The sequence below is a fragment of the Indicator indicator genome, chromosome 7, assembly GCF_027791375.1.
Source record: "Indicator indicator isolate 239-I01 chromosome 7, UM_Iind_1.1, whole genome shotgun sequence".
NCBI classification, from domain to species: domain Eukaryota; kingdom Metazoa; phylum Chordata; class Aves; order Piciformes; family Indicatoridae; genus Indicator; species Indicator indicator.
This window is the reverse complement of record NC_072016.1, coordinates 6,333,413-6,361,280: the sequence shown is the minus strand read 5'-3', so window position 1 is coordinate 6,361,280 and position 27,868 is coordinate 6,333,413. Positions and strand designations below refer to the sequence as shown.

General features: G+C 43.9%; 1 protein-coding gene across 1 annotated transcript in view; it reads left to right on the top strand.

Moving 5' to 3' along the window:
* The first annotated feature begins 415 nt into the window (after positions 1-415).
* The window catches only part of HABP2 (hyaluronan binding protein 2), a 34,150-nt gene continuing 6,697 nt past the window's right edge, over positions 416-27,868 (top strand). Inside the window, 7 exon segments of the mRNA XM_054382333.1 lie at positions 416-565; positions 18,278-18,314; positions 23,818-23,946; positions 25,118-25,228; positions 25,683-25,799; positions 26,156-26,275; positions 26,675-26,846. Of these exon segments, the coding sequence (XP_054238308.1) occupies positions 416-565; positions 18,278-18,314; positions 23,818-23,946; positions 25,118-25,228; positions 25,683-25,799; positions 26,156-26,275; positions 26,675-26,846 (836 nt within the window).

Sequence of the window (27,868 nt, the reverse complement as noted above, 5' to 3'; positions counted from 1 at the left end):
TTAGCAGGTATTCAACCTTCTCTGCAAATCCAGTATGGAAAAGAAGCACAGAATTTGTAAACTTCTTATTGGCAAAGAATCCTTCACAGAATGGCAGCGTTTAAGCATTTTATACCTTTCCTTTCTGGCCCTGTACCCTAAGGTGCCAGTGACAAAAGCATGCATGGTACAATTCCTAAGACAGATACAGAGAGGATTTGGCCATCAAACTGGTCCTCCAACTCTGAGTGTTGTCCCACAAGTGTGGTTCAGTCAACAACTGTGCCCATATAATATTTTCCTTAGTTCCCATTTTCACAGCTCATGAGAAGATCATGTCAGACTCTTTTTAAACCTCATACTATCTTCAGACATTCCTTGCTTGTGTTGAGTTCTCCTCTGTCCCTAGGATCTCTTTCTTTCACAGAATCACACAATGCCAAGTTGGAAGGGGCCCCAAGGATCATTTGGTCATCTTTCAGCTGAGACCAGGCTAGATGGGGAGGCAATCCTTGACGTGCTTGGCAGAACCTGGATTTTTCAACCCTTTGACAATCCCCACATTTGGTAACACTCAGATCCTATGGTGGGGATTTGGTGGCCTCACTGTTAATGTATGGTCAAAGAACCCAGCTTCAGCATTCAAATCAAACCTCATCACTGTGAGGAATAGTTGCACACTGATGCCACAGTGCTGAATATATCATTTTGACTAGGACAGAATGTGAACATACTCAGCTCTTGAACTTTACTTAATCAAGTTGGAAGTCTCCTTGTTCAGCTGAAGAGATGGCAACAGTGTGTGGAAGTGACAGCTGGGGGAAATGCCATCATTAGGGGCATTTCCATAGTGTCTATGGCTCTCCATCAGCAGGCAGACATGCTGAAGTGATGCACACAGCATTTTCACATTAATCTAAAGGGTATATGAGTGGTCTTTGTAAGCTTGCTGTGTATTCTGAGGAAGCTCAAACTGAGGATCTGACCTGAATTTGGAATGGGGTAGTCCCTTCAGTTAAGTAAAAGCTCATTTTTTTGCCATGATAAGAATCCCTTTATTAGATGAACCAAAAAATCCCATAAGCAGATAGTTTTAGGATTTCAAAGTGCCTTCATACAGGTTCTAGGAAACTATTTGCAAAACATGCAGGAATTTATAACAGAGATGTTTAATAAATCAAAGAGACACTTACAACAATGAACATCACTCAGTTTAGGTGATTAGTTCTTTACAGTCATTAGGATTGGAGACCAGAGTGTGTGGACTAGTCTCTTTTTATAGATGATTGATGGAATGAGAGAGATCAGAAACAATATTGTAGACAACAGATGAACAGAGAATATTAAAAAAGCAATGGGGGGAGGATTGAAGCCCTGCTGAAAGATTAAAGAATAGAAAGAAGTACAAATGAGCAAATCAATTATTGTGTGAAGATTTCTAGGATGTTGTTTAATTCATATTGGCCTGTTCTATATATAGTTTCCTCACAGTTTCTTTCTTTTTTTTTTTAATTTATTGATGTTTCTTTTAGTTCCCTCTCTGGAATCTGATTCTAAGATGCATCATTGAATGATTCTTTGAGGGGAAATGTTACAAAATGAGATCCAATCTAGCAAACATTTTCTGACATGAGCCATCTTGCTTTAACTAAGCAAAATTCAATGATGCTGTTTTAGAGTAAGAGAATCTCCCAGAAGAAAAAGTTTGCAAGTGTGGGCTGTGGAGTGGCTACATCTGCTTGGGGAGGGAAGGACAAAGAAGGAAAAAGCAACTTCAGACACTCTTTATTTTTCCCCAGGAATTTATTTTAACACCAAGTATGTGGGGAGGGTTGTTGGAGGGATAATCCCAGAATGTGCAGACTGAAGGGCTTTATGGGCAGTGCCTGTCTGTCAGATCCCCTGCTGGACACAAAATGAGGAGTTAGCCAGTTCTCCCATGGGAACCTCAGCTTCAGCAGCCAGGGTACCTGGGTTTTCCACCTTGTCCTCCTGCTTGGAGGCTCTTCTTCCAAAGCATCCTGTGCATAGTGTGAAAGTTCTTTCCTGCATGGGAATCATTCCCTTCAAATTCTTGGTTTCTAATCAATTAAGTGATCAGTGAAAGCACTAACATAGGCAAGGACAATACATGAGAGGTTTCCTCTGGGAGCTGTTGCCTCCAATTACCCATTTGACAGACTTGATATTCTCAGAGGTCTACTCCAGCCTCAACAATTCTGTGATTCTGTGATTTCTTGAGCCAGGCCAGCAAACAGGCCCACTTCAGAAAAACATGTGGGGCATGAGAAGAAGAGAAGCTCAGAGGTGCAGCTGCTGTAGCACAGCTATGTACTGTGTGGTGAGGGCTGTGCAGAAAGGGTGCTAGGGGAGAGGAGAGGAATGACTGGGAATGGGTGTCAGAGTGGACAAACCTTTGTGCTTATGGAAAGTACCATAGGAAAGGGAGAGGATGACATAAATCTATGTTTTAAAAATTGTGTTAACTCTAAGCACAGCCCAACCACAGACGTGGTTGTTTTGCTGGCTTCAGGATGTCATTACAGAGCTGAGCAACCAGAGTTCAGCAACCAGTTCCACTTTGGAGAACATTTGAATGAGGTTCCACAATAAACTATTCAATTTTGCAATGCATGGCTTAGGGATGATTCTAACATTACTGTAGTTACTTGTAATGTAAACACTAATAGAGGCTGCTGCCCACACCAGCACCTCAAATAGCCAAAATTTACAGTGAAAAGTTAGGTGCCCATCAAACCTACTGTGTGCAATGTGCTGCTTTCCACACAAAACATCAAATTCTTCTCAGAAAATTCTTTTCAACAACAGCCATATTATTCACTAATATCTTTATTGTGAAGCCTTTCATAGAAATATGGTGAGTCTTACTCTTCTCTGCTTTCTGGGAGACCATGGTGCATCACAGGAAGATTGCCAACCAGGAGGTCCATGTTACTACCAAGGGTTAGGGGAGGAGGGAGTTGACTACTGCTGTCATAAAACATTATGATGCTAGGCTCATACCAAAGTTTTCCAGCCTTAAAAATATTCAGGTTTTGATTTAGAACTCCAAAGCAGGAAAACCACACTGACTTTCCAGAGAGCTGATATAGTGGTTGGCTGATAATGAGGGAAACCTCCCTGGACAGTGTCCACATTTTCCTTTATGAACTCCAGACTCTGATTTTTTTGTGTTGCTGGGTCTGCCCATTCCAAGTGTGGGTCTTCAGAGGTTGTGCTGGTGGTGTGGGCACAGTGATTCTCTGGGCTGCAAGCATCTTGCTCCCATCACTTTGGCTGGGTTTGGCTCCTGTTATCTGCCAGCAGTGTAACTTCAAAACCTGCAAGGTGGCTTGTTTGGTTGTAGTGGGAAGAACAGAAAGTGGAGAGTGGAAAAGGGAACAAAGAGATTTGAGAGCAACCTAATCAAAAAAGGGCTGGTTAAACTGAAGCAGAGGAAAGCAGGTAAATAGCACTGAGTGCCACAAACAAGGAGAAGGAATAGTGGTTAGGGTCTTAAAAGGAAGGTAAAGGGCAATTCAGTGGGAGAGGAATACCAGACCCCTTAGGATCTGCTCACAATTCTGGTGACTAATTTACAAGCTGTTAGCCCTGCATTCATCAATCCACATCTCCCATTTGGCATTGCTGCTCAAGAGACAGCTTTCTTATCCCAGACAGTCTCATAAAAACCATGATCAATTTTACTTTTGGTTGCCACTGCTAGCTGAAGGAAACTGCAAACAGTGTCACACTGCTTCTGTTATAAGTTTCAGAGACTTAAATTAAAAAAAAAAGCTTGTTTGACTTCAACTATGTGAAAAATGAGCATGAATACTGGATCAGCGTCCATAGAAAAATAGTTTTTCAGAAAGAAAATCCAGGGCCAAAGTATAGATCTAAGATGATGAATCAAAAAGAGGAATTGTAACCTGGGGAAGCTTGGCTTGAAATGAAATCAATGTTTTTCTGCTCAGCCATATTGGCCCTGCTGATCACACTAAGCCAGCCAAGTTAAACATGAAGCCAAGACAAACAGGACATAAGTACTGAAGCTATTACACATTTCATCATCTCCACATCTGAGAACCAAGGAGGTGAGACAGGGGCTACAACCGTGTGCTGGTTCTGTTGTGCAGCCTTTCAGCTGGCCATTCAGATGGCTAACTCTGTCAATGTGTAGTACTGACCACCAGTAAATACATTAAAATCTTTTGTGTATTGTAGTCAGAGTGCTGCACAAGGAAAAGCAAACACCTAAAGAGAGTAAAGTAGTTGCATAACACTCAGGCAAGAATTGCTGGCTCTATCAGAACTGCATAGCTGTACTCATAACATTTATTCATCCTTGCACCTGAAGTTGTCTCTGTTATTTTAGTCATTTAGACATTTAACTGAATAACATACTAACTTATTCTGCCAAAGAATTCCCAGACATTTAGTCTATGTATTACTGTGTTACTTTTGGATTCCCCTCCTGGGAACAGATGATATCTCACTGTCCCACTGAGCCATTTGTGACTCCTGTTTAAAGGTCTGTTGGACTTTCCCTCATTCCCTTGGTGAATGAGGGAAAAAAAATAATCATCCAAAAATTACAATCATGTATTTTCAAGACACATTCTTTTTTTAAAATCCAAGTGTTTCCTAGTTTGTCCTGACCTCTACATGCAAAATAGCAAGGGGATCAAGCTTCATTATGGCTTTCTTTCTTGAACTGGAAAAAAAGGCATTACCATGATGTTCATTACATGTGGCTTGTTTGGGGATTGTAAAAATAAACTAGTAATGAAAGTGGTGTAAGTTACCCTGCTATTTGAAAGCAAAAGAGACAGAGATACTGGCTACAGTAGTACCAAGGTCTGTGAGAACTGCTGCAACTGGGCAATGCTCATGATTGCAGAAGCAATGTTCTGGAGTCACTTTGGGGCTGCAACCATGCCAGCTTTGCAGCCCTAGGTGTCTGCAGGGCCTGTGCCTGCCTCACAGTACAGAAAGGAGATGGAGTCTCCCTGAAAGCCCACACACCTCTGTCTGGCTTCATTTTTTCTCCTCTCAATCCTCTGCAGCTTGTGAGTTTGTGGGCCAAGGTTAGCCTCAGACTGGGCCATGGAGCACAGCCCAGAGCAGCTGGTCTGTGCTACTGTACTACAAGAGCCAGGTTTCAGGAAAGCAGCAGAGGCTCCTACCTTCAGTTGTCTTGCCAGCTGCTATTTGACATGTTTTAGAAGTGCCTGGCTCTGACCAGCTCGAGGCAGGTCTTCATACCTCTGTGCAAGCAGCTGCCTTGTCCCTGGCTGAGCACAGCCATCTCTCTGTGCTGCTGCTCCTCACACCCTGGTGAAGAAAATCCTCATGGACACAGTGCCAGGATCTACTGTCAGGCTTCTTCAGGTCCAGCAGCATCATTTGTTCTTTGCTTTTACAGCTTCTTCTCTCTTTTCTGTACTTCTGCTGTCAGGTTAAAAGCCAAATGCTGCACCTTTCAGAGCCCCCCACAGAGCAGCAAGATGGCACTGTCAGCTCTTCCTAGTTGTCCCCTGACTTTGATACCACCTCTGACAAACTCCCTCATCTAAGACTGTATTATAGGGACACAGCTTGTGTGTGTTCCTTCAGGCTGATGCTCTCTGCTCTGCACTTTATTTGGAGAAGGACCAACAAAGCCTGTGGAGGAGGCATTTGGTAACCAGAGCAGAGAGCCTGTATTAGCTGTATCTTTGCAGTGTAAAAATATCTTTGTTTTAGGATGGCTGGACAGAATTTGGCCCTTGGGATTTATAGCCTAGGCAGGTTAAATGAGAGATGTGCACATTAACTGCAAACTTTGAGGTAGGCCATCTCATCTTTCACAAAATTATGTTACCCTACGGTCAGATTTTGTTTGGTTTTAATACTCTGTAAATTTACTACAGGAGCTTTGATGCATGTTTTTCAGCTTGAAAGCAAAACTCTCTTCCCTTGTCCACCACATTACAGTTTTAATGCTTTTAACAGACAGCTCCAAGACACAAAAATAGGCTCTGAAATCTGCAGAGCCAACAAGGATATCTGCAGCTGTCACAGGAAAGATTTAAAAGAACACCCAAAGGGCCATAAGGGGACAGAAAATCTTTTGCCCAGGGCATAGACCAGTCTTTGACTGAGGACAGAAACAGAGCTCCACCATGGCAGGTTGTTCTTCAAGGACTCAGCAGTGTTTATGTACCTTTAGAGGAAGAGTCTGGTACGAACTCAGCATCAGAGAGAGGTTGCTGCTCTTGGTGTGTACCACTGGAGTAGGATTGCCTCTAACTAGCTGAGCCTTTTGTTGCACTAGCTTTGAGCTTGCACAAAGTCTTTGAAGAGTTACTTCTGGCAAGGATGAGGGAAGAGCCCTTTTGCTTGTCCAACTGAACTTTTTGCTGCCTGCACTTATTGTGGGGTTTGTTTGTTTGCTTGTCTTTAAATTTTTACTGTGCTTTTGATCTGAGCCCAAGAATTGAAACCATCGCTGGGAATGTGCTGCTAGAGAGCAATATGAGACAAAATGCAACCACAACACTTTAAATGTTGATTTAAGTGGTGTCTGGACTTCATGCTGGCTTTCTGCACCAACACGAATTTCACAAAGAGAATACCCCTCCTCCCCTTCCCAGGTTTTATATTAAAAGCCAATTCCCTATACTCTCACTCAACTCTGGTCCTCCTGTATGAAGAGGAATAACAGGACTTCTGCTTTCTTATTTTCATTTGTCATTTGATAAAAGCTTATATTTAAGGGAAGAGAAGGGAACATTAAAAAGGAAGCACAAACATCTATAAGGCTTTTGAGTTATTAGGTTAATTAAAGAAATCCACAAAATGGTAGCAGTGGAAAAGGTCAAAGTCAAAAAGCATCAACCTTTGCATGTTCCATGGCACTGCTGTTGAGTCTAAAGACAGATGTCCTGACCCTCAAGGAGACTGGGCTTATACTTTTGTGGGCATAGTGTTGATAGCTGATAGGGGCAAGTATTTCTGGAACCACTATTTTTATTAAAGTTGCATAGTAGATGCTTTTATTTTTCTGTTGCCTTAGGAGTTTTCTCTCCCACAGCTGTGGTGATTTGTTTCTTCTGTTGTTAATAACTAGATCTACAGTTGGTGCATCTGACACTGGATCCAAGCTAGGGGGGAGGGGGTGGTAGATTTAGATTAGATATCAGGAAGAAGTTCTTCACCATGAGGTGGTGAGACACTGGAACAGGTTGCCCAGGGAGGTGGTAGAAGCTCCATCCCTGAAAATTTTTAAGGTCAGGCTGGATGTGGCTGTGAGCAACCTGGTCAAGTGGAAAGTGTCCCTGCCTATGACAGGAGGGTTGGAACTAGGTGATCCTTGAGGTCTCTTCCAGCCCTGACAATTCTGTGATTCTGTGATGCTGTAATAATACACACACACCAGACACATGTAGGCAGATCCAGCACAGAATTGTGTTGGAGAATGGAGAAGAGTTTGAAGGGCTTGAAATACAGGTTTGGAATTCAAGTGTTGTGCACAGTAGCATAAAAATGTTGAAGGAGTTTTTTTCCAGTGGAAATTCCCCTTTTTTGGGAAAAAAAAAACAAAAACACATACACACACACAAAACACAAACCAAGAAATAATACTCAAGTATTCTAGAGTACAGTCCTTACTAGTAATTCAGGGAAAAAACCCCAACATTGAGACCATAATCTTTTAGGTCATTCTTTCCTTTTTTTTCATATACTAAATATCACAGCCAAGACAGAGCACCTCTTGTGCCTGGAGCTACTTGTTAATATAAGGAAAAATACTAAGCAGGAAGAGTTTGTTACCTAATCAGGCAACACATAGTGAAAGAAGTCACTACCCACACTCTTTAGATGGGAAGTGAAGGAATTCTGAGAGCAAATCATTTGTTCAAGGCAGTATAGACAGCTATGTGTAGGAAACTCCCAGCCCACTAGGTTCTTATCCAGTACTTGAAACAGTTATTTATATCTATTTATTATCAATTTAGAAAGATTTTATACCAATCCTCTGATTTTTATCCATATTTCTTATTTGAAAACACCTAGACTGTCAGAGAAGTGTTTCATGTCCAATGGTCAAGCTGTCAGGACTAAGATGGCTTGGAAACTTAGGAAATGGCTCCATTCCCCCAAAAAAGAGAACATCTGCATCCAAATCCACCTTTGAAGCCTTTTACAATGCACAGCAACATACTTTAGGCACTCCCATGCTCTGAAAGTGCTGGCCATATCCTGACAGACAAGGACAGCAAGATGACATGTGTGGTTTTAGAGCTTTTAAGAATCAAAATTACTCCAAATCTTCTTCTCAGTGTCTTAAAGCTCCCTACTGACAAAGCATTTCTGCATACAAGAAAGAGGATGAAGGAGTTTCATTTTTTTAGGCTTTACTCCTTCTTCTAAAATCAACAGAATTTGCAAGCAAATTTCCCTTTCCCTAGGATCTGACATGAGGATCCTTTTGCCACAGAAGTTGAGGCAGAATGAAATAGATCCATAGAACATTCTCACCAGCCAGAATTTCCCTGGGAACAAAGAGAAACCCTGTTACTTGTGTCTTATTCTGTAGATCTATGCGGCACAAAAAGATATGAGCGTTCTGCTAGCCCTCTGCACACAGAGAGATTTTACTCAGCAGCTTGAGGTGGTCAGCTGAGTGTTAAATAGCATCCAGGATAACAGGCTGTGATGACTCTGAGCCATGTAACACTTTTTACATATCATGAGTTGTGCACCAGGGCATATCTAAATAAAATGCATAGGAAACAGCATCACGCAAATATGATCTACATTTTTCCTTGATCAAAGAGGCTGAAGGGAAAAAATAATTAAAAAGTAAAAGCCTTATGCAATGAGGTTTAAAAGAAAACTTTGGAGGCTGACAAGATGCATCTGGCACAACTTCAAAGTCCATCAAAGTACATATAATCAATGTTTGTCAATAGCAGTTTTGCATCCTTTAATTTATCTTTCATGGAGATAAAGCATGATGTTATTAGGATCCAGTCCATACCTTAATTCTGTTTGAGATTTGATGAATCAGGGCTCTATTAAAATTCAGTGCAAATCAGCTTACTCAAGGACACATTACATAAAGTCATGTGTTATCTAACTCCTTTTATCTTGCTGTCTTTCTAACTAGTTAAAGAATCTGGAATCTCTTAAACTTGTACGTGTGGCCACCAACACACTAAATCTCAAACACGTTTTGCTTGTAGGCACCTGCTTAAATTATGCATGTGTGGCATAATTAGCATATCTAAATTTCTATCCCCCTCTTCTCCCCTTCTTCCTACCCAGGCTGTAAGCTATCTGGGGAAAAGGATCTATCTTTTCACTTGTTTTCATTCCGTGTAGCACAAACAAGATCTGATCAGTGAAAGTTTGTCAGCATTTCTGCAACAGAGGGTTATCTATTCTTGCAATAATATTGTGATTTCCTCGGCTGCTACAAATGTTTCAGCTTCTGGAGGCTGGGGGTTATTCAAGAATTTCAGATTTTATTATTAAAAACTAAAACTGTCCCCAATGGTGTGGCCAAATACTTGAGAGCATGAAGCCTGATGCTTAAAATCCAGCAAACAAACACACGTTCATGTTTTTAAAGCCTTACATTTTGTAACTAGATCTCACCAAGTGGAAGAGAGAGAAGTGAGTCTGATTCATGCTCTTTAAAAACTGACAATAATTAGGGAAAAAGAATTCTAATGCAAGGGAAATACTTTGTTTCATTGCTAATTTATACTATTCCCATCTTTGATACTTACTGATTTGAAACATTTGTCAGCAGTCAATGCAAGGATTATCTGGACAGGAGACGTTCATTTGATCTCGGCACTCTGTTGAACATTAAACAATATTTGAAGCACGGTTAATTATTTGCACTGAATTAGCTCACCCTTGAATGATTGTGACTTGTCTGGGATAAAAAAAAAAAAAAACAACACAGGCAAGCAGAAAAAGCTGATTTCAAGGAAAAAAAAACAGGTGTAAGGATGGTCAACAGTGCTTTGGCTCTTCAAGTTCTTCCTCTGGCTGTTGTCCTTGGGAACATACATTTGTGCGTGAGTATGGGTTTATATTCTTTATCTTGCCACATGCCAGCTCTGCCCCTTTGCTGGGCCCTTCCTGGGCAGCTGGAGCATTTAGGACACTGAGGTGCCCAAGTGAATGCTGCATGAGAGGGAAGAGCTATGGTTTTTTGAAGCATATACCTGCAGTGACAAGGAATGGCCCATCTGGGTGCTTTAAGTGGCCATTCCACTCCCAGGGGTGTGTGGTAGGGAGTGCAGTCACTCTCTCGGACTTGAGCCCTCAGAGGTGCTCCAGACCACTGAACTTGCAGCACAGGGTGCTCATCTCCATGCTGAAGGGACTAGGTGTCAGGTTAAAGAGGTCAGGGGGATGCACTGACTTGGCAGTTTTTCGAGCTCTTTAATCAAAGGCAAAATTTATGCCAGCCATATGTTTTGGATGGCTGAATTTTCATTGCTGTTAGTGTGGAAGGAAAGTTGATAGCAAAATACTCAACACAGCTAGAAATAGCCAGAGTCCTGCATTAGCAAAGCTTGATTTCCCAAATCTATTAACCTTCCCTTTAAAGAAGACAGAATGAATGACTTGTAACCAAAGCAAATTTAAAAGTCAGTGTTAAAAACGTTTGTTTTGTTTCTCCAAGCACTGTGATGAAATAGATTTTCTCATGAAGGAATCTGAGGTTCTTTCCAACCTCTGCTTTGCTAATGATGGTTCCTCTATCTGCAGTTTCATACTTACTGAAATGCCTTGCAAAATTTCAGATGTTGATAAGTTTAAATTGAGTCCTTTGGGAAAAAAACAACATATCTTGCAGGGGTTTAATAGGCTATGGATGTTGTTGAAGACCTTGGTTAATTTGAAATCAGTGATTCTTGTAACACAATAGGATATGTATTAACCAGTGCATCATCAGGGCTATCACTGAGAGCAGCAGATATGGCACACTTGATCCACTAGTGCATGTGGCAGCTTACTGGGGGGATCAGTTCTAGGGTGGTTCAATGCCAGTTTTGTAGACTTTGTGGGAGCCCAATCTAATAAGAATAAGCTCATCATGAAATGGTTGTGTTAATTCTCACTCTGTGCAGTTTTAGACAACATGAAGACTTGTATAGGTTTTTCCTAACTACTTCTAAGTGCTGGACTGATTCATTAGCTTTGGCAATTCTAACCAGACTTTGCTCTAAATATTGCTGTGGAAAATACAGTGCCTATCTCTCCACATCCCTGAAAAGTCATTAACATTGCTAAAATGCAAAAGCAATTCTGCTGTCACTGAAAAGCAGCACGACAGAATATTCAGCAGGCTAGTTTTTAATAAAACATGTTTTTTCTTCATAATTAATATAACAAGGTTTTCTGGCTTAGCACTTGGCATGGATCCCAGAACAAACAAAAAAAAAAAAAAAAGAGGGGAATGACTGGCCATGATGTGACCATTGCATGACAAACATGTTTTAAGAGGACATTTTTACCTTAATGATTTGCTCCAAAAGAAAAGTTACAGTGAAATAGCTTCAATGAAAAAAAAAAAAAAAAAAAAAAAAAAACCCAACACTTTACACTTCCCTGAAACCATGGAAAACACCTTTAAATTACTATTTCCAACCTTTCCCAGAACTATCATCCTTTGCATTTTTATTTCAATCTGGGTTTAGGAGTTTTTCTAAGTAATGCTTTGATTAATAGTTGGTATTGGTGAAATGCAGGAGAAATCAAATGCAGATTTAGACAGTATCAAGTCAGTCAGAATAGAAGAGGAAAGCACTTGGGCATTTATGGATCCAGTGGGTTTGGTACAGAACCCTAAGACAAAAGTTTGCATTTGGTTCTTTCATATTACCTGAAGAGAAACTATTTTCACCAAACTATTCCCATCAAAGGCATAAAGCTGCATGATGGATGCAAGTGAGAACAAAACTTTGGCCTTTATTTTCACATATATGAAGCAACCATGCCAAAGACTGTCTTCAGATAATGGTCTTCTCACTTTTTTTTTCACTTTTAGTTACACTTGTGCTTAGCAAGATACTGTAGTAGAAATGTGCCTGCCATAAGGTATTGTGTTGTTAAGTGTGCCTGGCTTAGCCAAAGAGCAATCCAAAGGGCTCTGCTGCAGCAGGTTGTACAATTCAGCTGCGTAAACTTTTTTACTCAGACTTGCATTGAGGCAACCTTTCAGAAATACACATGGTATGAAATGTGAAATGGCACACTTAAATGTTGTTCTGACTCAGGTTAGAGAAATCTATCAGAACAAGACCAAGGCGGATCTCACAACACTCATCAGATAAGAAGCAGAAGGGAAGAATTAAAGTATCACACTAGGATCAAACACTTGCAAAGAAAACTCAGCACTGGTGCCTGTCTGCTTGCTGGTCCACAGAGGGAAGGAAAGTACAGATCTTTCTTTGCCTCAAGTGCTTGGAGACCAGCACTTTGCGTGCCCCAAAGCCACCTATAACATCTTTTTCTACACAACATGAGATATGTTCCTGTAGTAAACTCTCCCTTCGGCTCCTTTCACACTCTCTCCAGTGCTGCACCACTCACACAAGGGCTTTATGCTCCACTGTGTTGCGAACCGATCACTGCAAAGAGAAGTGAGGGCTGTCAAGCCCATCCTGATTTGTGACCCATCAGGTGTGAGGCCCTTCTGCAGCGCTCACCTAAATTTGCCTGATGCAGCAGGAAAGCAACAAAGCCCTGGGAGTGCCCCCAGCTAATTGTGCGCGGCGCTCGCAGAGAGGGAAGCGTTCCTCGCTGACCCCCGAAGGCAATCAGCTCATGCCCTGAAGCGTGCAGGTTGATATCCCGTGTAACTAAAGGGACAAAACGACTTTGCATAAGCTTTAAGTCTAGCAGTATAACCTGCATTCCTGGCACCGGCTGCAAAAGCCTTTGATAGCTCAGGGCACTGGTGTTAGTGTGACACGGCTGGGTCCTGCAGCCTGCATGAAACAGGTTTTGTAGCTTCCACTTACTGTGGCATCCAAGGCTGACCCCATTTTCCACTTGGGAGCACAAGCACACCTCATTCACCAGTGAGCAACTTTAAAAACAGCCACCTGCTACCAGGCCATCTCTCACAGTGCAAAGACTAATTTGGGAACTTTGATCTCTTGGAGAACAGGAGCAGGTAACTCCTGCACAGACAACCAAGCTGATTTCAGCAGTACCTCCAAGGGATCTTGTTCTTTCCCTGGATCCCTGAGTTTTTTTTTTTTTTTGATCTGGTGCTACCATGGGAAAGGTTCATAACTAAATCATCATCAAAATAAGGTCTTAAAATGTAAACTTCTCTTGGCACCCTGGGACAAGTCAATGAGGAGCGTGTCAGTTACTCTGAGGCACACGTTGTAGTTCATTGTGGAGGCAGAAGATGCCTGGTTAGAAAAGAGGTGAAGAACTCAGAAGTTTTGGTGGAATCTTTTCAGAGAATGGTTTCCCAGGCTAAAAATACAACATGTGCTACATGTGTGCTCCAGATGATAATATGCCCTGCTTTCATTGTGCTGCAACCATGGCCTTGGCTGAGAAATACAATGTCATTGCTGGAAAAGCCATTTTCCCTTGAAGTTCAAAGACTGTCACTACCCAAGATGGTTGCAGGCAAAAATCTGGCTGATTGTAAGAGCATCAGAACTGTTGATTCCCTCCTTCTTTGGCCAGGAGCCCAGACAAAGGTTCCCACCGAGAGCTGTCAGCAGGATCAAGGGGTTCACTACGAAAAGGCAGTAGTTGTGTCTGCCACCATGGCTCCTTCATGTCAGTCGTGGATGGAAGCTGATCAAATATCCATCCTAGTTCTCCTGTTCATTCCCATCCCACCTCCTTGTCTGCAAAGCTGTGACTGCACAGAGGAAATGAAAGGGGGTATGCTTGTTTCTCTGTGATGGAGGCCACTTCTCAGCAAGCTGCAGGAGCATTTTCACAGATTAGTACAATTAAATGAATAGGCCAATTCCTACCAACACAGTTTAGTGTTTGAACTCTAGTGTTAGAGTCATAGAATTGTTAGGGTTGGAAGGGATAGAGGGCTGGAGCATGTCTCCTATGAGGAAAGATTGAGAGAGTTGGGGCTATTCAGTCTACAGAAGAGAAGGCTCTGAGGAGACCTTATTGTGGCCTTCCAGCATCTTAAGGGGGCCTACAAGAAAGCTGGGGAGGGACTTTTTAGGGTGTCAGGTAGTGATAGGACTGGGGGGAATAGAGCAAAAAGTGAAATGGGTAGATTTAGATTGGGTAGGAGGAAGAAATTCTTCACCATAAGGGTTCTGTTGCAAAATGTGTGTGTGTACAGGTGATTTCCATCCCTTTTGCTAGTCTGTCACAGCAGCTTGGGTAGCTACACAGATTTCTCTGGAATTACTTCTGGTTTGCACACATGTAAATTCATCCTGTGTTGTCACCTCCGTGCTCTCTGTTTCTCCACCTGCTTTTCTCTTTTAGTTATTCATTTTGATTGTAATAAGGGGTAACAAACATACCTGAGACACAACCAACAGTTCAACTGCAGAATGCCCTTGGAAGCTGTAAATAACTTCTCTTGAATATAGGAACAAATCTTTCGTTTGGTTGGTTGGTTTGGTTTGTTGCTTGTTTGGTAGTGGTTTGGGTTTGGGATTTTTTGTGTTTGGTTGGGGTTTTTGTGGGTTTTTGTTTTGTTTTGTTTTTTCTTGGGGGGGTCATTGGTTTGTTTTGGTTTTCGTTTTCCACAAAGAATCACCAGAGATAAACTGTACATTTTTGCCTGGGGAAGAGATGTAGGATTCTCTCATGAGACCCAGAAAGTTCATGGTTCTGGCATTAATGTTTGAAAACTATTACATTTCATTAGTCTCACTTTCTTGAGGAGCTGAAATGGGAAAATACTGTCATGGTATAGGAAATATCACAGCAACCTTGGTGCAAACCCCAGTTAGCAAAGTTTTGATGATCCTTTGGAGGCATGAAGCTTTGGTAAAGTGCTAATCATTATGATGATGATGATGATGACAACAAAGGACAGGTAAAATGAGGATATTTTGAATTTCAGCCATTTCCCCACCTTTTTTTCCAGGAGCCCTATAGATGTAATCTGCTCCACACTCAGCAATGCTCTGGTACCCATAGAAAACATCTCTCCACGTTTTCTTTGTTTGTTTGTTTGTTTGTTTTTGCAGGGTTTGTTTTTTATGAGCCTAAAGCAATCAGATTTAAAACTGCTCTCTGCAAATTCCTCCAGCTTTTGTCCCCTGTCTCTACGAACAGGATCCAGTGATGTTATTCCCTCTTGAGAGAGCGCACGAAGTATCGCTGTCGAGCTGCAGCAAGCAGGCTGTTTGGTGAAATCAGCCCCACAGTCTAGTATCTTCTTCCCCCCGCCACCCCTTCCTTTTGTTTGAATCCTGCTCCCCGTTGGACGCCGTACTGCACCTCGTCGGAAGGACAAGATCCTCCTCTGCTGGCCATGAGCAAATACGGCACAGCAGGCAGGAGCAGAGACCCTGCCTTCGCCGCCCCTGCCTGCATCCCTTCCTGCAGCCCCATCCTGCACCCTCTCCCACCTGCAGTCCCTTTCTGGACCCCCCACCCCGACAGCCCCCAACCTGTGCCCTCTCCTAACAGCTGCCTTCTGCATCCTGCATCCCCTCATGGCTCCGGGAAAGAGCGAACTCAAGCAGGCCAGAGGGAAGGAGGCGAGCTCTTCCTTCCCTCTGCTGCACACCACCGTGGAGAGCCTCATGCAGGGAGCCAAAGCACTTAACTGTGGCCCTGTGCTGGCTATCGGAGGTGAAAACACTTCAAAATCAGTGTGGTTTGGAGAGTGGTTTGGTGGACCTCAGGAGGGAGGAGAAAAGTCTCGTGCTGAGATTCAGCTCTGCCTGAGGTTTTGTTCCCTGTCACTGCTGCTTCAGCTTATGGCAGGTACATAAGGGGGGGAAATAGGACACTAGAGCCACACAGTAAGGACTGGGTTTAACTTTTGGATTCTCTGTGCCAGGTGTTCCAGGAGCTTTTATTCTCAGTAACATTTGTACTGTTGCAGCAGCTAGAAGCTTTCATCCAAAAGCAGGAATGAAAATTTGGGATTCAGCCACCCTAGAGAACAAACCACTGCCTGCTCTGAAGGATGTCCCCAGAAACCTGCACAGTGCTAGGACACTGACTTACAGCAAAAAGGAATTTAGGGTATCTGCCCTTCTACTCTGCCCATGGAAGAATGCTTGGTTGGGAGGGGTAGGTGGGTAACCTGGAGAAGAAAATAGTATAGCAAAGTGCTAGTTCTCTTCTTTTTCTCATTTTCCTGGTATGGGCCACCTCCCCAGCAGTGTGATACTATCATGTCTGCCCTACAGCTGGGGGAAACTGGTGCCTGGAAAAGAATGGTTGCAGTCACATCCTGCACCTCACTCAGCCTGGGCTGAAACTCTCTGATGTTCCCTTGTGGTGCCAGGGGCTGCCTCAGGTGCAGGGCAGCCTCACCGAAGTCAAACCATTCTGTCCCCAAACCCTTTCAAACAGGCAAGCAGCACAACAGGGCACTGTGGAGAGCTGAGGAAGGAGGTCAAATGTTTCTTGCTTCATCCTGCTCCTGCTGCAGCTTCCTTGTTCTTTGTTTCATCTGTTCCTCTGAAAGAACACACACTTGCAGGGTTTGTTTTGGTCTGTGTTTATGGATGAATGCTACCACTAATTGTAAATGAAGCAATTAGACCTTTCTTTATACAGAGTCTACTGGGGTCTGGCAAAGGATCTGACAAAACCTGTACCTGCTCTCCGGAAACATATACACCAAGGGCAGAGCTTTTACAACCATCTGATTTACCATCATCTCCTCACTCATTCAGGAGGGGCAATTGTGTGAATGGATGTGTCCTTCCAGCTGCAAAGGATTTAGCTTTGTATGTGTGTGGCTACTTAAGTGTACCTGGAAAGGGGCTCCACTGAGCGGTTCAGGGAATGATGTCGCTTCATTAAAGTCAGTGGGAAGGGGGAAGCTGGAGTGTCTGTTCTGCCTGGCTCAAACACAAGAGGGACACAAACGTGCCTGAAGCAAGACCTCATTTATATATTCTTGTTAATATTTGCAAATGTCAGTTATGTACTTTTTTTTTTTGGTCCTGTTTCTTACTCTTTGCTTCTGATTCATTTGTTCTTAGTCATAGCTGGTGTTTGCTGAGAGTGACTTTCTTCTATATACAGTTTCTGTATATAATGCACAACTAAACAGGAGCTGTATTTAGAGCTTAATTCTATCTCTGCTCACAATAACTGTGTATGAGTGTGTGTGCGCCTATGCTGTCTTTACTACATGTATTAAATCCAAAGAATCACAAAATGTCAGGTTGGAAGGGACCCCAGGGATCATCTGGTCCAACTTTGGTAATGCTTTTTCTTCTGACAAATCATGTGAGGGATGAAGAATAGCAGCTCCAAATCTCCTTCTTTACACCCACTGCTAGCATGTGTGTTCTCATCACAGGCAGGTAATCCCGTCCACAGCTGGGGTTTAGAGCGAGAGGCAAGGCGAGCTGAAATCATCACGCAGGGGCTGCATCCTGGTGTGGAGTCAGTGTGTCTCCTTTTAGACAAGCCTCACTTATACTCTTCAAAGGCTGAGAGCTGTTTTCCTTCTTCTGTTCCCTTTTGTCACTTGCCTTGATCAGGAGCCAGGCAGGAAAGGCTGGAGCCCCATGCTGGAGGTCAGACACATGGCATTTCCTCATGGGAAGTGCCAGAGATGTTCTTTTCCATCCAAAGGTTGTTGACAACCTTCCAGCTCTGAGGTCCAGATAGGACTGGCTGCAGCAGACATAGGCTCTCAGGCTCTGCCATGCTGCCCATCCTCTGCTCTGCCTTGGCCTCTGGCTTTGGCAGCTGGCTGGAATATGGCCTCTGTTGGTATCTCAGAGAAATGAGACAAATAGCCAGTGCGTGGTCGCTTAGTAAGCAAAGAGGCAATTTAACCAGTCCAGAACAGGTGCCTCCCAAAGGACAGGAGCCCAGTTGGCGTGGGCTGGGTGCTCAGAAAAGTCAGAGCTCCCACATGGGTCATTGGGAGCAGAGAGTGTTTTAAGACATTTTGTTAATCTTTTGAAAGAGCTCTTAAATTCCAACCCAGTTAGCTCCAAAGTGGGTAATGAGCTTATCTGGATGTCCAGTACAAGGGGCAAAGAGAAACTTTATGCCCTAAATTGAGTTGTCTGCTGGCTTTTTTTTTTTCAGAAACTGACTCTCTGGTTTTTTTTATCTCATGCAGGCTTCCCATTTCTTCTCACTGGCTGACCTTCTACATGGTAAGTGGTTTAATTTCTTCATTTTAACTTCTCCGTACAAAAACCAAGAGGCAAGTGACCCGCTCTGTCAAAAGCCTTCACTAGTGCCCAGCACTGAATTTGATTCATTTCATGCACAGCTTTGCTTAGCTTAAAATAAGGCCTGTGACCAACTAGAAAATTTGCTTGACTTTGGACAAATCATATGGTGAGCACTTCCAGATCTCCACATGTGCTCTGTATCAATATTGGCAGGGGAGACAATGTTGTCTGGAGCCCCAGCCAGGAGTGTGTCTGGCACACTGGAGCTAAAACCAGAGTTAGAGCAGCAGTAACAATTTGCAGCTGATCATAGGGTACTCCTAGATCATACCTGCAACTCACACCTCTGTTCCAAGACAGGGATTTTCTGCCACTCTGTGGCTTCATGTGCTCAACACAGCTTTGGGGACTCATAGGTGACACAGTGGGCTATGGTCTGGAGGAGAGGTCATGGCACTGGGCTGCAAAACTCACGGAAGGATAAACCAAGAGTCTAATTGTGCAAAAAAAGTGAAGATCAGATAATGGAAGGATAACTTTCTCTTGCAGCATACAACTAACTGTGGAATGTAGTTTTGCTAGGTTTCCTCCAAAGTGCAAGAGGGTTCAAAAAACATTTACAAGCTTGTGGAAGCAAAAAAATCATTAAAGACTATGTAGCATTAAGATGTTGATAAGGGAAAGGCTGTGATGAACGTTGTGTGAGGATGTACAGATTGTAGTGATGATTTGTACATCCTTACACAGCCCACTTGGTCCAGCAGAAGATTGTGGTTTTATTGATAAGTTTAGTATTTTTATGGGTAAGCTCAGCTCTTCCTTTTTCTTGATGTCAGTGGATTTTAGATCTGAGTTCATAATTTATAGCTAATAAAGTATTACATTAATTTTACTCATTTACCTCCAAAAAAGAGTGTGGCTTTCACTATGAACTCATTATTTGGTCACATTCCTGTTCATTCAAGTAGCATATTGGCTTCCAGGTTAAACCTGCAAGTTCAGGTGCTCCTGTGCTCCTGTGCTCCTGTGCTCCTACAGCACAGCTTCTTTCTCCAAATCACTGTTGTTCTTCTAACAAGGTGTGAGCAGAAAATCGATTTCCCGATCAGTTGTGCATCTGAGCTCAGTATTTGTCTGCTGCAAGTATTTGCCCACAGACTTGTGGCTTCAGGCTTTACACACAAGCCTTGTGCAAACTGTTTGATTTGTGTTTTGATGGTGGAGTATCCCTTTCACAATTTCTTGATTCATTCCCTCCCTTACGCTTTGTGGTTCTTAGCTCTGTCCCTCCACCACCCCTGCACTCCTCGGCCTCCTGTGGGTCCCCTTCAGCTGCTGTCAGTCACCTTCCCGTCCCTCCGAGGAAAAGGTGCTGCAAAACTGCTTTTAAGTAACAGCCACAAAGCTGTTTGAAGGGCTTGCTGGCTTTGTTGTTAGCTGGTTTCACTTCTTTTGCAATTTCTTTCTGAAGCTGCAGAAACTGCCAGGCACAGCCTGCGTAGAAGGGGAGAAATACCATGAAGTCTCGTCCCCGCAGAAGTAAACGGGGGAGATCTCATTATTTAAAATACAGTCAGGATTTCAGCCTCATAAAAAAAAATAACAGGACATTATCCTCAGAGCTGGAGACAAAAAGTATTTAGAAAGGTGGTAGGAAAACTCATCCTGCTTAAATTAGGCCAGATTTCAGTCAGTCCCCAGAGGTTCAGAGAGCCTGAATAAAGGCTGGGTCCTTCCTGGCGCTCTCGACGTGTGTTGGCAATAGTCTTTAACTTTGCACATCACTCATCTTGACAGCTGCAGACCAACAAAGTTACCTGGCAATTCAGGTCACTGGATGGCATCCTCATGCATCACTTTCCCACTCAGAACATTAGTCACGGCTCGATCCAGCGAAGGTTTTGAAAGCAGTGTGACTGCCAGCGCTGGGATATCTGTTCTCTCCCTTACAGAGAGCCCGTGGAAGCTAATGAACAAGGGGATATTGATCAGAAATCCATCCCTTGATTGACAGCTCTTGTCAATGTGAAAAACTGCAGATGAAAGCTTGAGGAGTTTAAAAGATCACCCAGACCTCAAAGCTGAGTTGGAGCTTTAAAAGTCAATCTCTGCCTATCAATTATGGGGTATTTTTTTTTTTTTTGTACTACACAGAGGAAAGTTATTCTTTGAAAATTTGCATGCAGGATGTCTAATTTAATTTCATGTAATAGTCACATTTCAGTGACAAATGTCAGATCACTGCTTTTTTAAAGCATGTAAAGGTTTTCCAACACTTACAAAGAAGGAACACTCTGATTTAGTAATATCTTTAAATCAATGTATCAGACTGTGTGTGTTAATTATGTGCTCAGATAAAATAAGAAAATGTTAGTTTTGCTTTACTAAACCTATGGCTTGTTATGAATAATTAAAAAAATGGAATGGGAGCACTTCTTAAATAAGAGATGTGGAAGCCAAATAGTTATTTAGTGTCAAAGCAGTGAAAAATAAGATGTCTTTCAGTTTGATGTACCCATGTCAGGGTTTTCTGTTCTTTGTTTTTCACTGCTTCCTACTGCTGGAGAGGACGTGGAGTAGCTGAGAGATGGAAAGCATCACTTGTGTGACCCATAGAAGCTATTTCTGCTTCAGAGTTTCATGAAGAGGGATGGAGATGGAGAAAGCAGGGATGTTAGTAATTTCTCAGATCAGCTGCAGTCTCATGTCACATTGTCTGGTCTCCTGACAGACCAGCTCAGCTTCCCAAATCCCACTATTCACAGGGAGGGGCCAAGGGTACCCAAAAGGGTTTGCTGATGTTTCTTGAATCCTTTCTGCATCCAACCTTAACTCTATGGGTTTGGTCATAAAATTTCGTGCAATTGTAATAGCCAATTCTTGAGGGGTTGCTTGGTGCTGCCCTCTTGTCCTCAGCCCTGGCCACCAGAAAGTACCATCCTTAGGGGCTGCAGGGTGCCAAGCTGGACTCAGGTGTGCATAAACCTGTTCCCACAAAACTTGAATTTCACCTTGGCTAACTTGGGTTTTATCACAGAGGTGCACTTGAAATAGCCCAGAATGGGACAACAAAGAATTTCATAATGTTAATAAATCGTGGAATAGAATCACAGAATTGTCAGGGTTGGAAGGGACCTCAAGGATCATCTAGTTCTAACCCCCTGCCATGGGCAGGGACACTTTCCACTAGATCAGGTTGCCTAGAGCCATATCCAGCCTGGCCTTAAAAAACTTCCAGGGATGAGGCTTCCACCACCTCCATAGGCAAACTGTTCCAGTGTCTCACCACCCTTATGATGAAGACTTTCTTCCTAACATCTAATCTAAATCTTCCCTCCTCTAGCTTGGATCCATTCCCCCCAGTCCTATCACTCCCTGACACCCTAAAAAGTCCCTCCCCAGCTTTCTTGTAGCCCCCTTCAGATACTGGAAGGCCACAATAAGGTCTCCATGGAGCCTTCTCTTCTCCAGACTGAACAACCCCAACTCTCTCAATCTGTCTTCATAAGAGAGGAGCTCCAGCTCCCTGCTCATCCTCATGGCCCTTCTCTGGACACGTTCCAGGATGTCCACATCTTAATGTTTAATTAATTGCTAAAAAATTATGTAACAAAATGCAGTGAGAGAATCCTTATTTCTCTACCCCATACTTACACTGAGAAGTTGGTTTAAAAATCATGGTAGATGCTTCTACAACAGCTTAGCTTTTTGATCTCATTTGGGGCACTTGTTTTCCCTCTGTTGACTCAAGAGAGTCCTGACCAGCCTCTGTAAAGCACACTGGACATGTCTGCAGTCTGCTTTTGGGACCCATAATTCCCCTGTTTATCCTCTGTAACTTGTAACAGGTCTATCTTTTCCACGCAAAGGGCTACCCAATCCCTCAGAATACTTCTTGAAAGCATCTATGGAATGAAAGGCAACATTCCCCACTAAGATTTGGAAAATAAACAGGGGAAACAAAATCAGACTCCCTGAGACAATTCCCCCAAACTCCAGTTCACTTGCAAAAATCTCCCCTCTGACAAAGTGAGCTTGCAGGCTGCATTTCAGGCAAAACCTTCTTTTTTTGTTTTTCTTTCTTAACTACAGCACATTAAATTTAATTTTGTTCACTGTAGACAATGTCCTTATCTTCCAGTGAGATCCTTCTGTTCCTCAGCAAAGCACATACTTCTGCAACACTTGCACACTGTCGAGACTCAGCTCCTGTGGAAATAATGAGCTGAGGAAAAGGAGTCTTGACTTGACATAGCAATAAATGAGGTGAAACTTTCCACTTTTTTTTCCACTTTTTTTTTTTTAATGTGAGAAACGAGAGTTGGCATGTAGGCAAAAAAAAAAAAAAGAAGAAGAAGAAGAAGAAGAAGAAAAAAAGACAGTTCTATTTTAATATGAAATATAAAACACCCATTGTACAAAAGTGGAATTTCTTTTTTTTTTTTCAGAAGCAAAGAAAGAATAAAGATGAAGGCTGCAAGCAAAAGAATGAGGAGAGAAAACTAAGATAATGCAGTTGATAATCAGTTCAAGGCAGAGCATTATCCATGGGGCCATTGGTCCAGCCCTAGGGGAGAGCTTTTTTAAATGTCTCTGTGTATAGCTTAGCTTTGCTCATTACCATAACTTGTCTTTGAAACACTGGAGTGGCTTCCACTGGCAGCAGCCATACCTGTGCAAGGAGCTGCCAGCCCACTTTAATCAACCAACCACCCCAAATGTGGGCTGGCAGAGCTGTGGGTCCTGCCAGGCTCCTGAGGAGGATGCTGGCTGCTGGGATGCTGCAGGCTTGGCTGAGGCAAGGATGGACTTTTCAGCATGTGCCTGCTGCACCAGGCTCTCACTCCCAAAAAGGGATTTTATGGATGAGGAGCCATATATGTGTGCAGGTGCCTTGGGCTCTTGCTCCCATCCAATTTCCCTTGAAATGATTTTCTGTGTTCCTACATGCAGCAGTCAGCCACGTGCCAGCGAAGGTCTTGCCTCACTCTGTGGTACTGGTGATGCTGGTGATCAAAGCAGTTTGATAAAGGAAACTCCTTGTAGGAATCTAAACCTCCTTTTCCTCCTGTTCTGGTAACAGCCATCACCATCTCTCCTGGCTGTGGTGCTATGCAGGGCGTTTATGTCTATGCCTGCAGTGCCACCACCTTTGTCCCCCCTGGTGCATTCTGGATGCCACTGTAGAAGCCAGCTAAGCACCAGAGACCCAGCACCCTCCAGGAGTGTCAGAGAGGACAGAATCCCAGTGTTCTGTAGTGCTGTCTGTGCTGGGCACTGGGTGAGCTCTTCCCAAGGAAGAGCTGAACAGCACCTTTGGTCCTCAGGACAGTGCAAGCTCTGGACCTCCTGACATCCCAAACAAGCAGAAGGAGAAAAGGACTGTCCATCCCAGGGAATAACTTCTTTCATACTTTCTCTTCTTCTGGCAGTTTTAGTTCCTCTGTTCTAACACTTTCTTCTCACCCTTCCTTCCCTGCAGATGAGGCTGATGAATACGAGTACTACGATGAGTACACACAAGCAGAGCAGGACCCCTTCCCCCAGCAGCACCCCTCTGAGGACCCTGACTGGTTTGAGGAATTTTTTGGCTACAGTGATACTGGAAAAGGTATCTCTGAGGGGTGGGTAGGGAGGTGAGGAAGGGGTAAAATCCCAACCCTGCGCTTGCAGCATGAGCATGGCAGGCCTGGGCTGCCAGCCTACTCTCAAAATGCCTGCATCAAAGGGATGAGTTAGGAGGATTGTTTGCAATGTTCTCTTTTTTATTTCTCTTGTAAAGAGCCTGTGTTTTATCTCTTGAGTTTCACAGGACGGATTCTGATCATGCAGAACATTTCTGATTGCTACTACAAAAAAGCACAGGCTTATTTGTCTATAGACACTGTAAGATGTAATTGCTGTTTTCATGGGATATATGTTCTGTATTTATGCTGGGAACCAAATATAGAGCAGGTTTCTTTTTTTTTTTTTTTCCCCTAGCCTTTGTTTTCTCAGTTGCAGAGTTTTTTCTTTCTTCTTTTCTTTTTTTTCTTTTTTTTTCTTTTTTTTTTTTTTTCCTGTTTTGCCAAACTTCAGGAGAACAGGAAACACAAAAGAAGAGACAGGGAGGTTGCCTGTAACATTCCCTGGGTTATCCCCTGGTACAAGGAAAGCAGAGCTGAGGCGTTGCTCCTGGCAGCCTGGAACAGAGAGGTTGAGCATGGCATAGGGAGCAGCACTCAAATGATTCTCAGCAGCTGCCTGTTCCCTTGGAACAGTAGCCCCCCAGGGATATTTTACAGTATAGCAATGGTGCATGGCTTTTCCAGAGGTGATTTAGAGCACTGTTGTGCCCAGGGCAATGCCAAATCCAGATGCTCCACCCTGACTGCATAAAGCCAGACATCCAGGACCAGCTCTGCCTCTTAAGGCATCTGCTTCTGCCACTGCCACAGAGATAAATCTGTCCCCAAGCAAAGGAGGGTGCCTCATTACAGCTCCACCACAGAGATAAATATGTCCCCAAGCAAAGGAGGGTGCCTCATTACAGCTCCACCACAGGCATGGCAAAGAGAGCTGAGGAGCTCCAGACCCAAAGCTGTGACCCGTTACCACAGCTCTGCAGCAATTCAGAACTGCTCCCATAGCTGCTGAGCTGATGCCTAAGTGTGGTGCATCTCACATGAGATTCTGTGCCCCGGAAAGCAGCCTTCTCCTGTCAGAAAATGTAAGAAGAAAAAGCAGAAGATGGAGGTGGTCAAGCTGAAAGTAAAGCTAAAAGATCTCCATCCTTCCCCCAGCAGACCCCTGCTCCTCCAGCCCCTGCAAGAACAACGGTGGGTGTGAAAAGAGAGGAAGCAGCTTCTCCTGTCTCTGCCCTGAGCCGTATGCTGGGACTACATGCGAGAAAGGTAATCTCTCTTCTGCTGATTTACACTCCCTGCTGTGGCTGCTGGTGCTGCTGTTACAGCTCTGTCAGTGGAAGCAAACACAGGACTTCACCAATCCACTGTTCACAAAGCTGAGGTTTTTGCCAGCCCACCACAGTCATGTTCATAGGTCTCATGCTAAACTCCTCGTCCAGAACAAGGTCAGCCTAAAGCAGCATCCCATAAAATAGACTTCAGGTGTGCAGGAAGCACATCTCAATCCCCTGCCAGGTGGGCAGTAGGGAACTGCTCACCAGTCCTGCAGGTCTTTTATCATAAATGCTGACAAGAAGGGAAATCCCAAGTTCACACCAGCCAAATGAAAGCCTCCTTGGGGTATCAAGTCCAAGTGCATCTTCCCATGACCCCTGTGAGGGCACAGCTCTTGTGCATGAGGAAATGTTGAAGAAGTACCTCATGTCTCTGTTTTCCACAGTGAAAGACATGTGTCAGAAGGAGAGGTGCCATGGGGGAGACTGCTTGATTACATTAACCCCACCATATTTTCAGTGCAGCTGCAACCACCCCTACAAGGGACCCAACTGCAAGCGAGGTAAGCACTCAGCAGGGTGCTGAGTGAGTCGTGATGGGGACAACGTGGCAAGGTTGCCTTATCATGGCTGGTCAGTGATGGGAAATCACATGCAGCCCTTTGCAGAGGGTTGTCCTACCCTAGTCATCCAGTCTGCTACGGCTCCCATCCATGGGGCTGGCCAGTGATGAGCCATGCTTGATTTGCAGGGTGGTGATACAGCCACCCATAAATCCCATGGTGATAAGCATTTTAAAAAACTTCCTAAGAACTCAAAGCCAACAGGCTAAGAGGGAGCTCTCCCCAGTTTTCATTGGGCATGGCTGTATGTCATTCAGCAGAGTGATAAGGCTGTTCTGTGTTTTCCACGTTGCCAGCATCTTCCCCGTGCAGGCCGAACCCTTGCAAAAATGGAGGTGTCTGCCTACGGCACAGAGTCAGATCCAAATTCACCTGCAAGTGCCCTGAAGCTTTCAGAGGGAGATTCTGTGAGATTGGTAAGTCACAGCTCTGGGGGAGAGGGTACAGGTAAAGCCTCCAGGCAGCACATTGACCTAGTGTGATAGCAGCTCTGTCCCCACTGCTGTCTAATCTTGCTGATATCATTTCTTGCCCAGGCCACCGAAGAAGAGATTCTTCTTTGGCACTAAGACATCTCTTAGCTGCTAGGTCTTTACCATGCAAAGAGGTTTCAGGCATTTGCAGTTAATCAGGCTTCAAGCTGGACAGATTTGGAATATCACTCTTATTTCTGGCCTGTGTAGGATAAGGGATATCATTACACGACCCAGTAGGTCTCTCTGAGCCTCCCTAAAATGAACACAGGACAAGGAAGGGAAGGAAGAGGCAAGGAGCAACACAAAAGTCTTTTTGATATCAGCATTGTCTTCCTACAGGACTGGACGACTGTTATGAAGAAGCCTCCTCTGAGTACAGAGGAAGAGTGAACCAAGCAGCAAATGGCAAGACCTGCCTGCACTGGAATTCCCGTGCCCTCCTGGGCTTCCCTATTAATGCCTTCATGGAGGATGCTGAGTCCTATGGCATCGGTGAACACAACTTCTGCAGGTAATATTTTGACGCAGCTGCACCAGTACAGGTTAGGAGGTGATCTGCTGGAGAGCAGCCCTGTGGAGAAGGACCTGGGAGTCCTGGAGGATAACAAGTTCTGCATGGGACAGCAATGTGGCCTTGTGGCCAAGAGGTGTGTCAAGAAGAGTGTGTCCAATCAGATCCAGGGAGGTTCTCCTCCCCCTCTACTCTGCCTTGGTGAGACCTCACCTGGAATATTGCATCCAGTTTTGGGCTCTCTCATTCAAGAGGGACAGGGATCTGCTGGAGAGAGTCCAACAGAGAGCTACCAAGATGATTGAGGGACTGGAGCATTGCCAGATGAGGAGAGGCTGAGGAACCTGGGGGCTATTTAGTCTGGAGAAGGGAAGACTGAGAAGGGATTTAATGAATGTTTATAAATATCTGAGGGCTGGGGGTCAAGAGGGAGGGAACAGGCTCTGCTCACTTGCACCCTGTGATAGGACAAGGGGCAATGGCTATAAACTACAGCACAGGAGGTTCCACCTCAACATGAGGAAGAACTTCTTCACTGTGAAGATCACAGAGCACTGGAACAGGCTGCCCAGAGAGGTTGTGGAGTCTCCTTCTCTGGAGACTTTCAAGATCCATATGGATTTGTTCCTGTGCAACCTGTGCTGGATTCTATGGTCCTGCTCTGGTTGGGGGGTTGGACTCAATGATCTCTGGAGGTCCCTTCCAACCCCTAATATCCTGTGATCCTGTGAACATCTGCAGAAGTCTTTAACAAAGAGAGCACCAGGGACAAACTGCTTATAAATTTGGAAAACTGATGGGGTTAAGATCTTAGATCTTACTAGACACTGCCTGACTATAGAATACCAAGATGTTAGAGAGGTATTCCCTGTAACTGTGCTGATGTGGGGCTTCCAAAAGCAGCCCCCCTTTCCCTAAATCAGTCTCTCATTTTGTTTAGGGTTAATATAGGTCTGGGGATAGAAAAATGGCAGAAGCCCCACTCTCTTATCTCATGCATCTTCTTTGTCAAGTCTTATGAA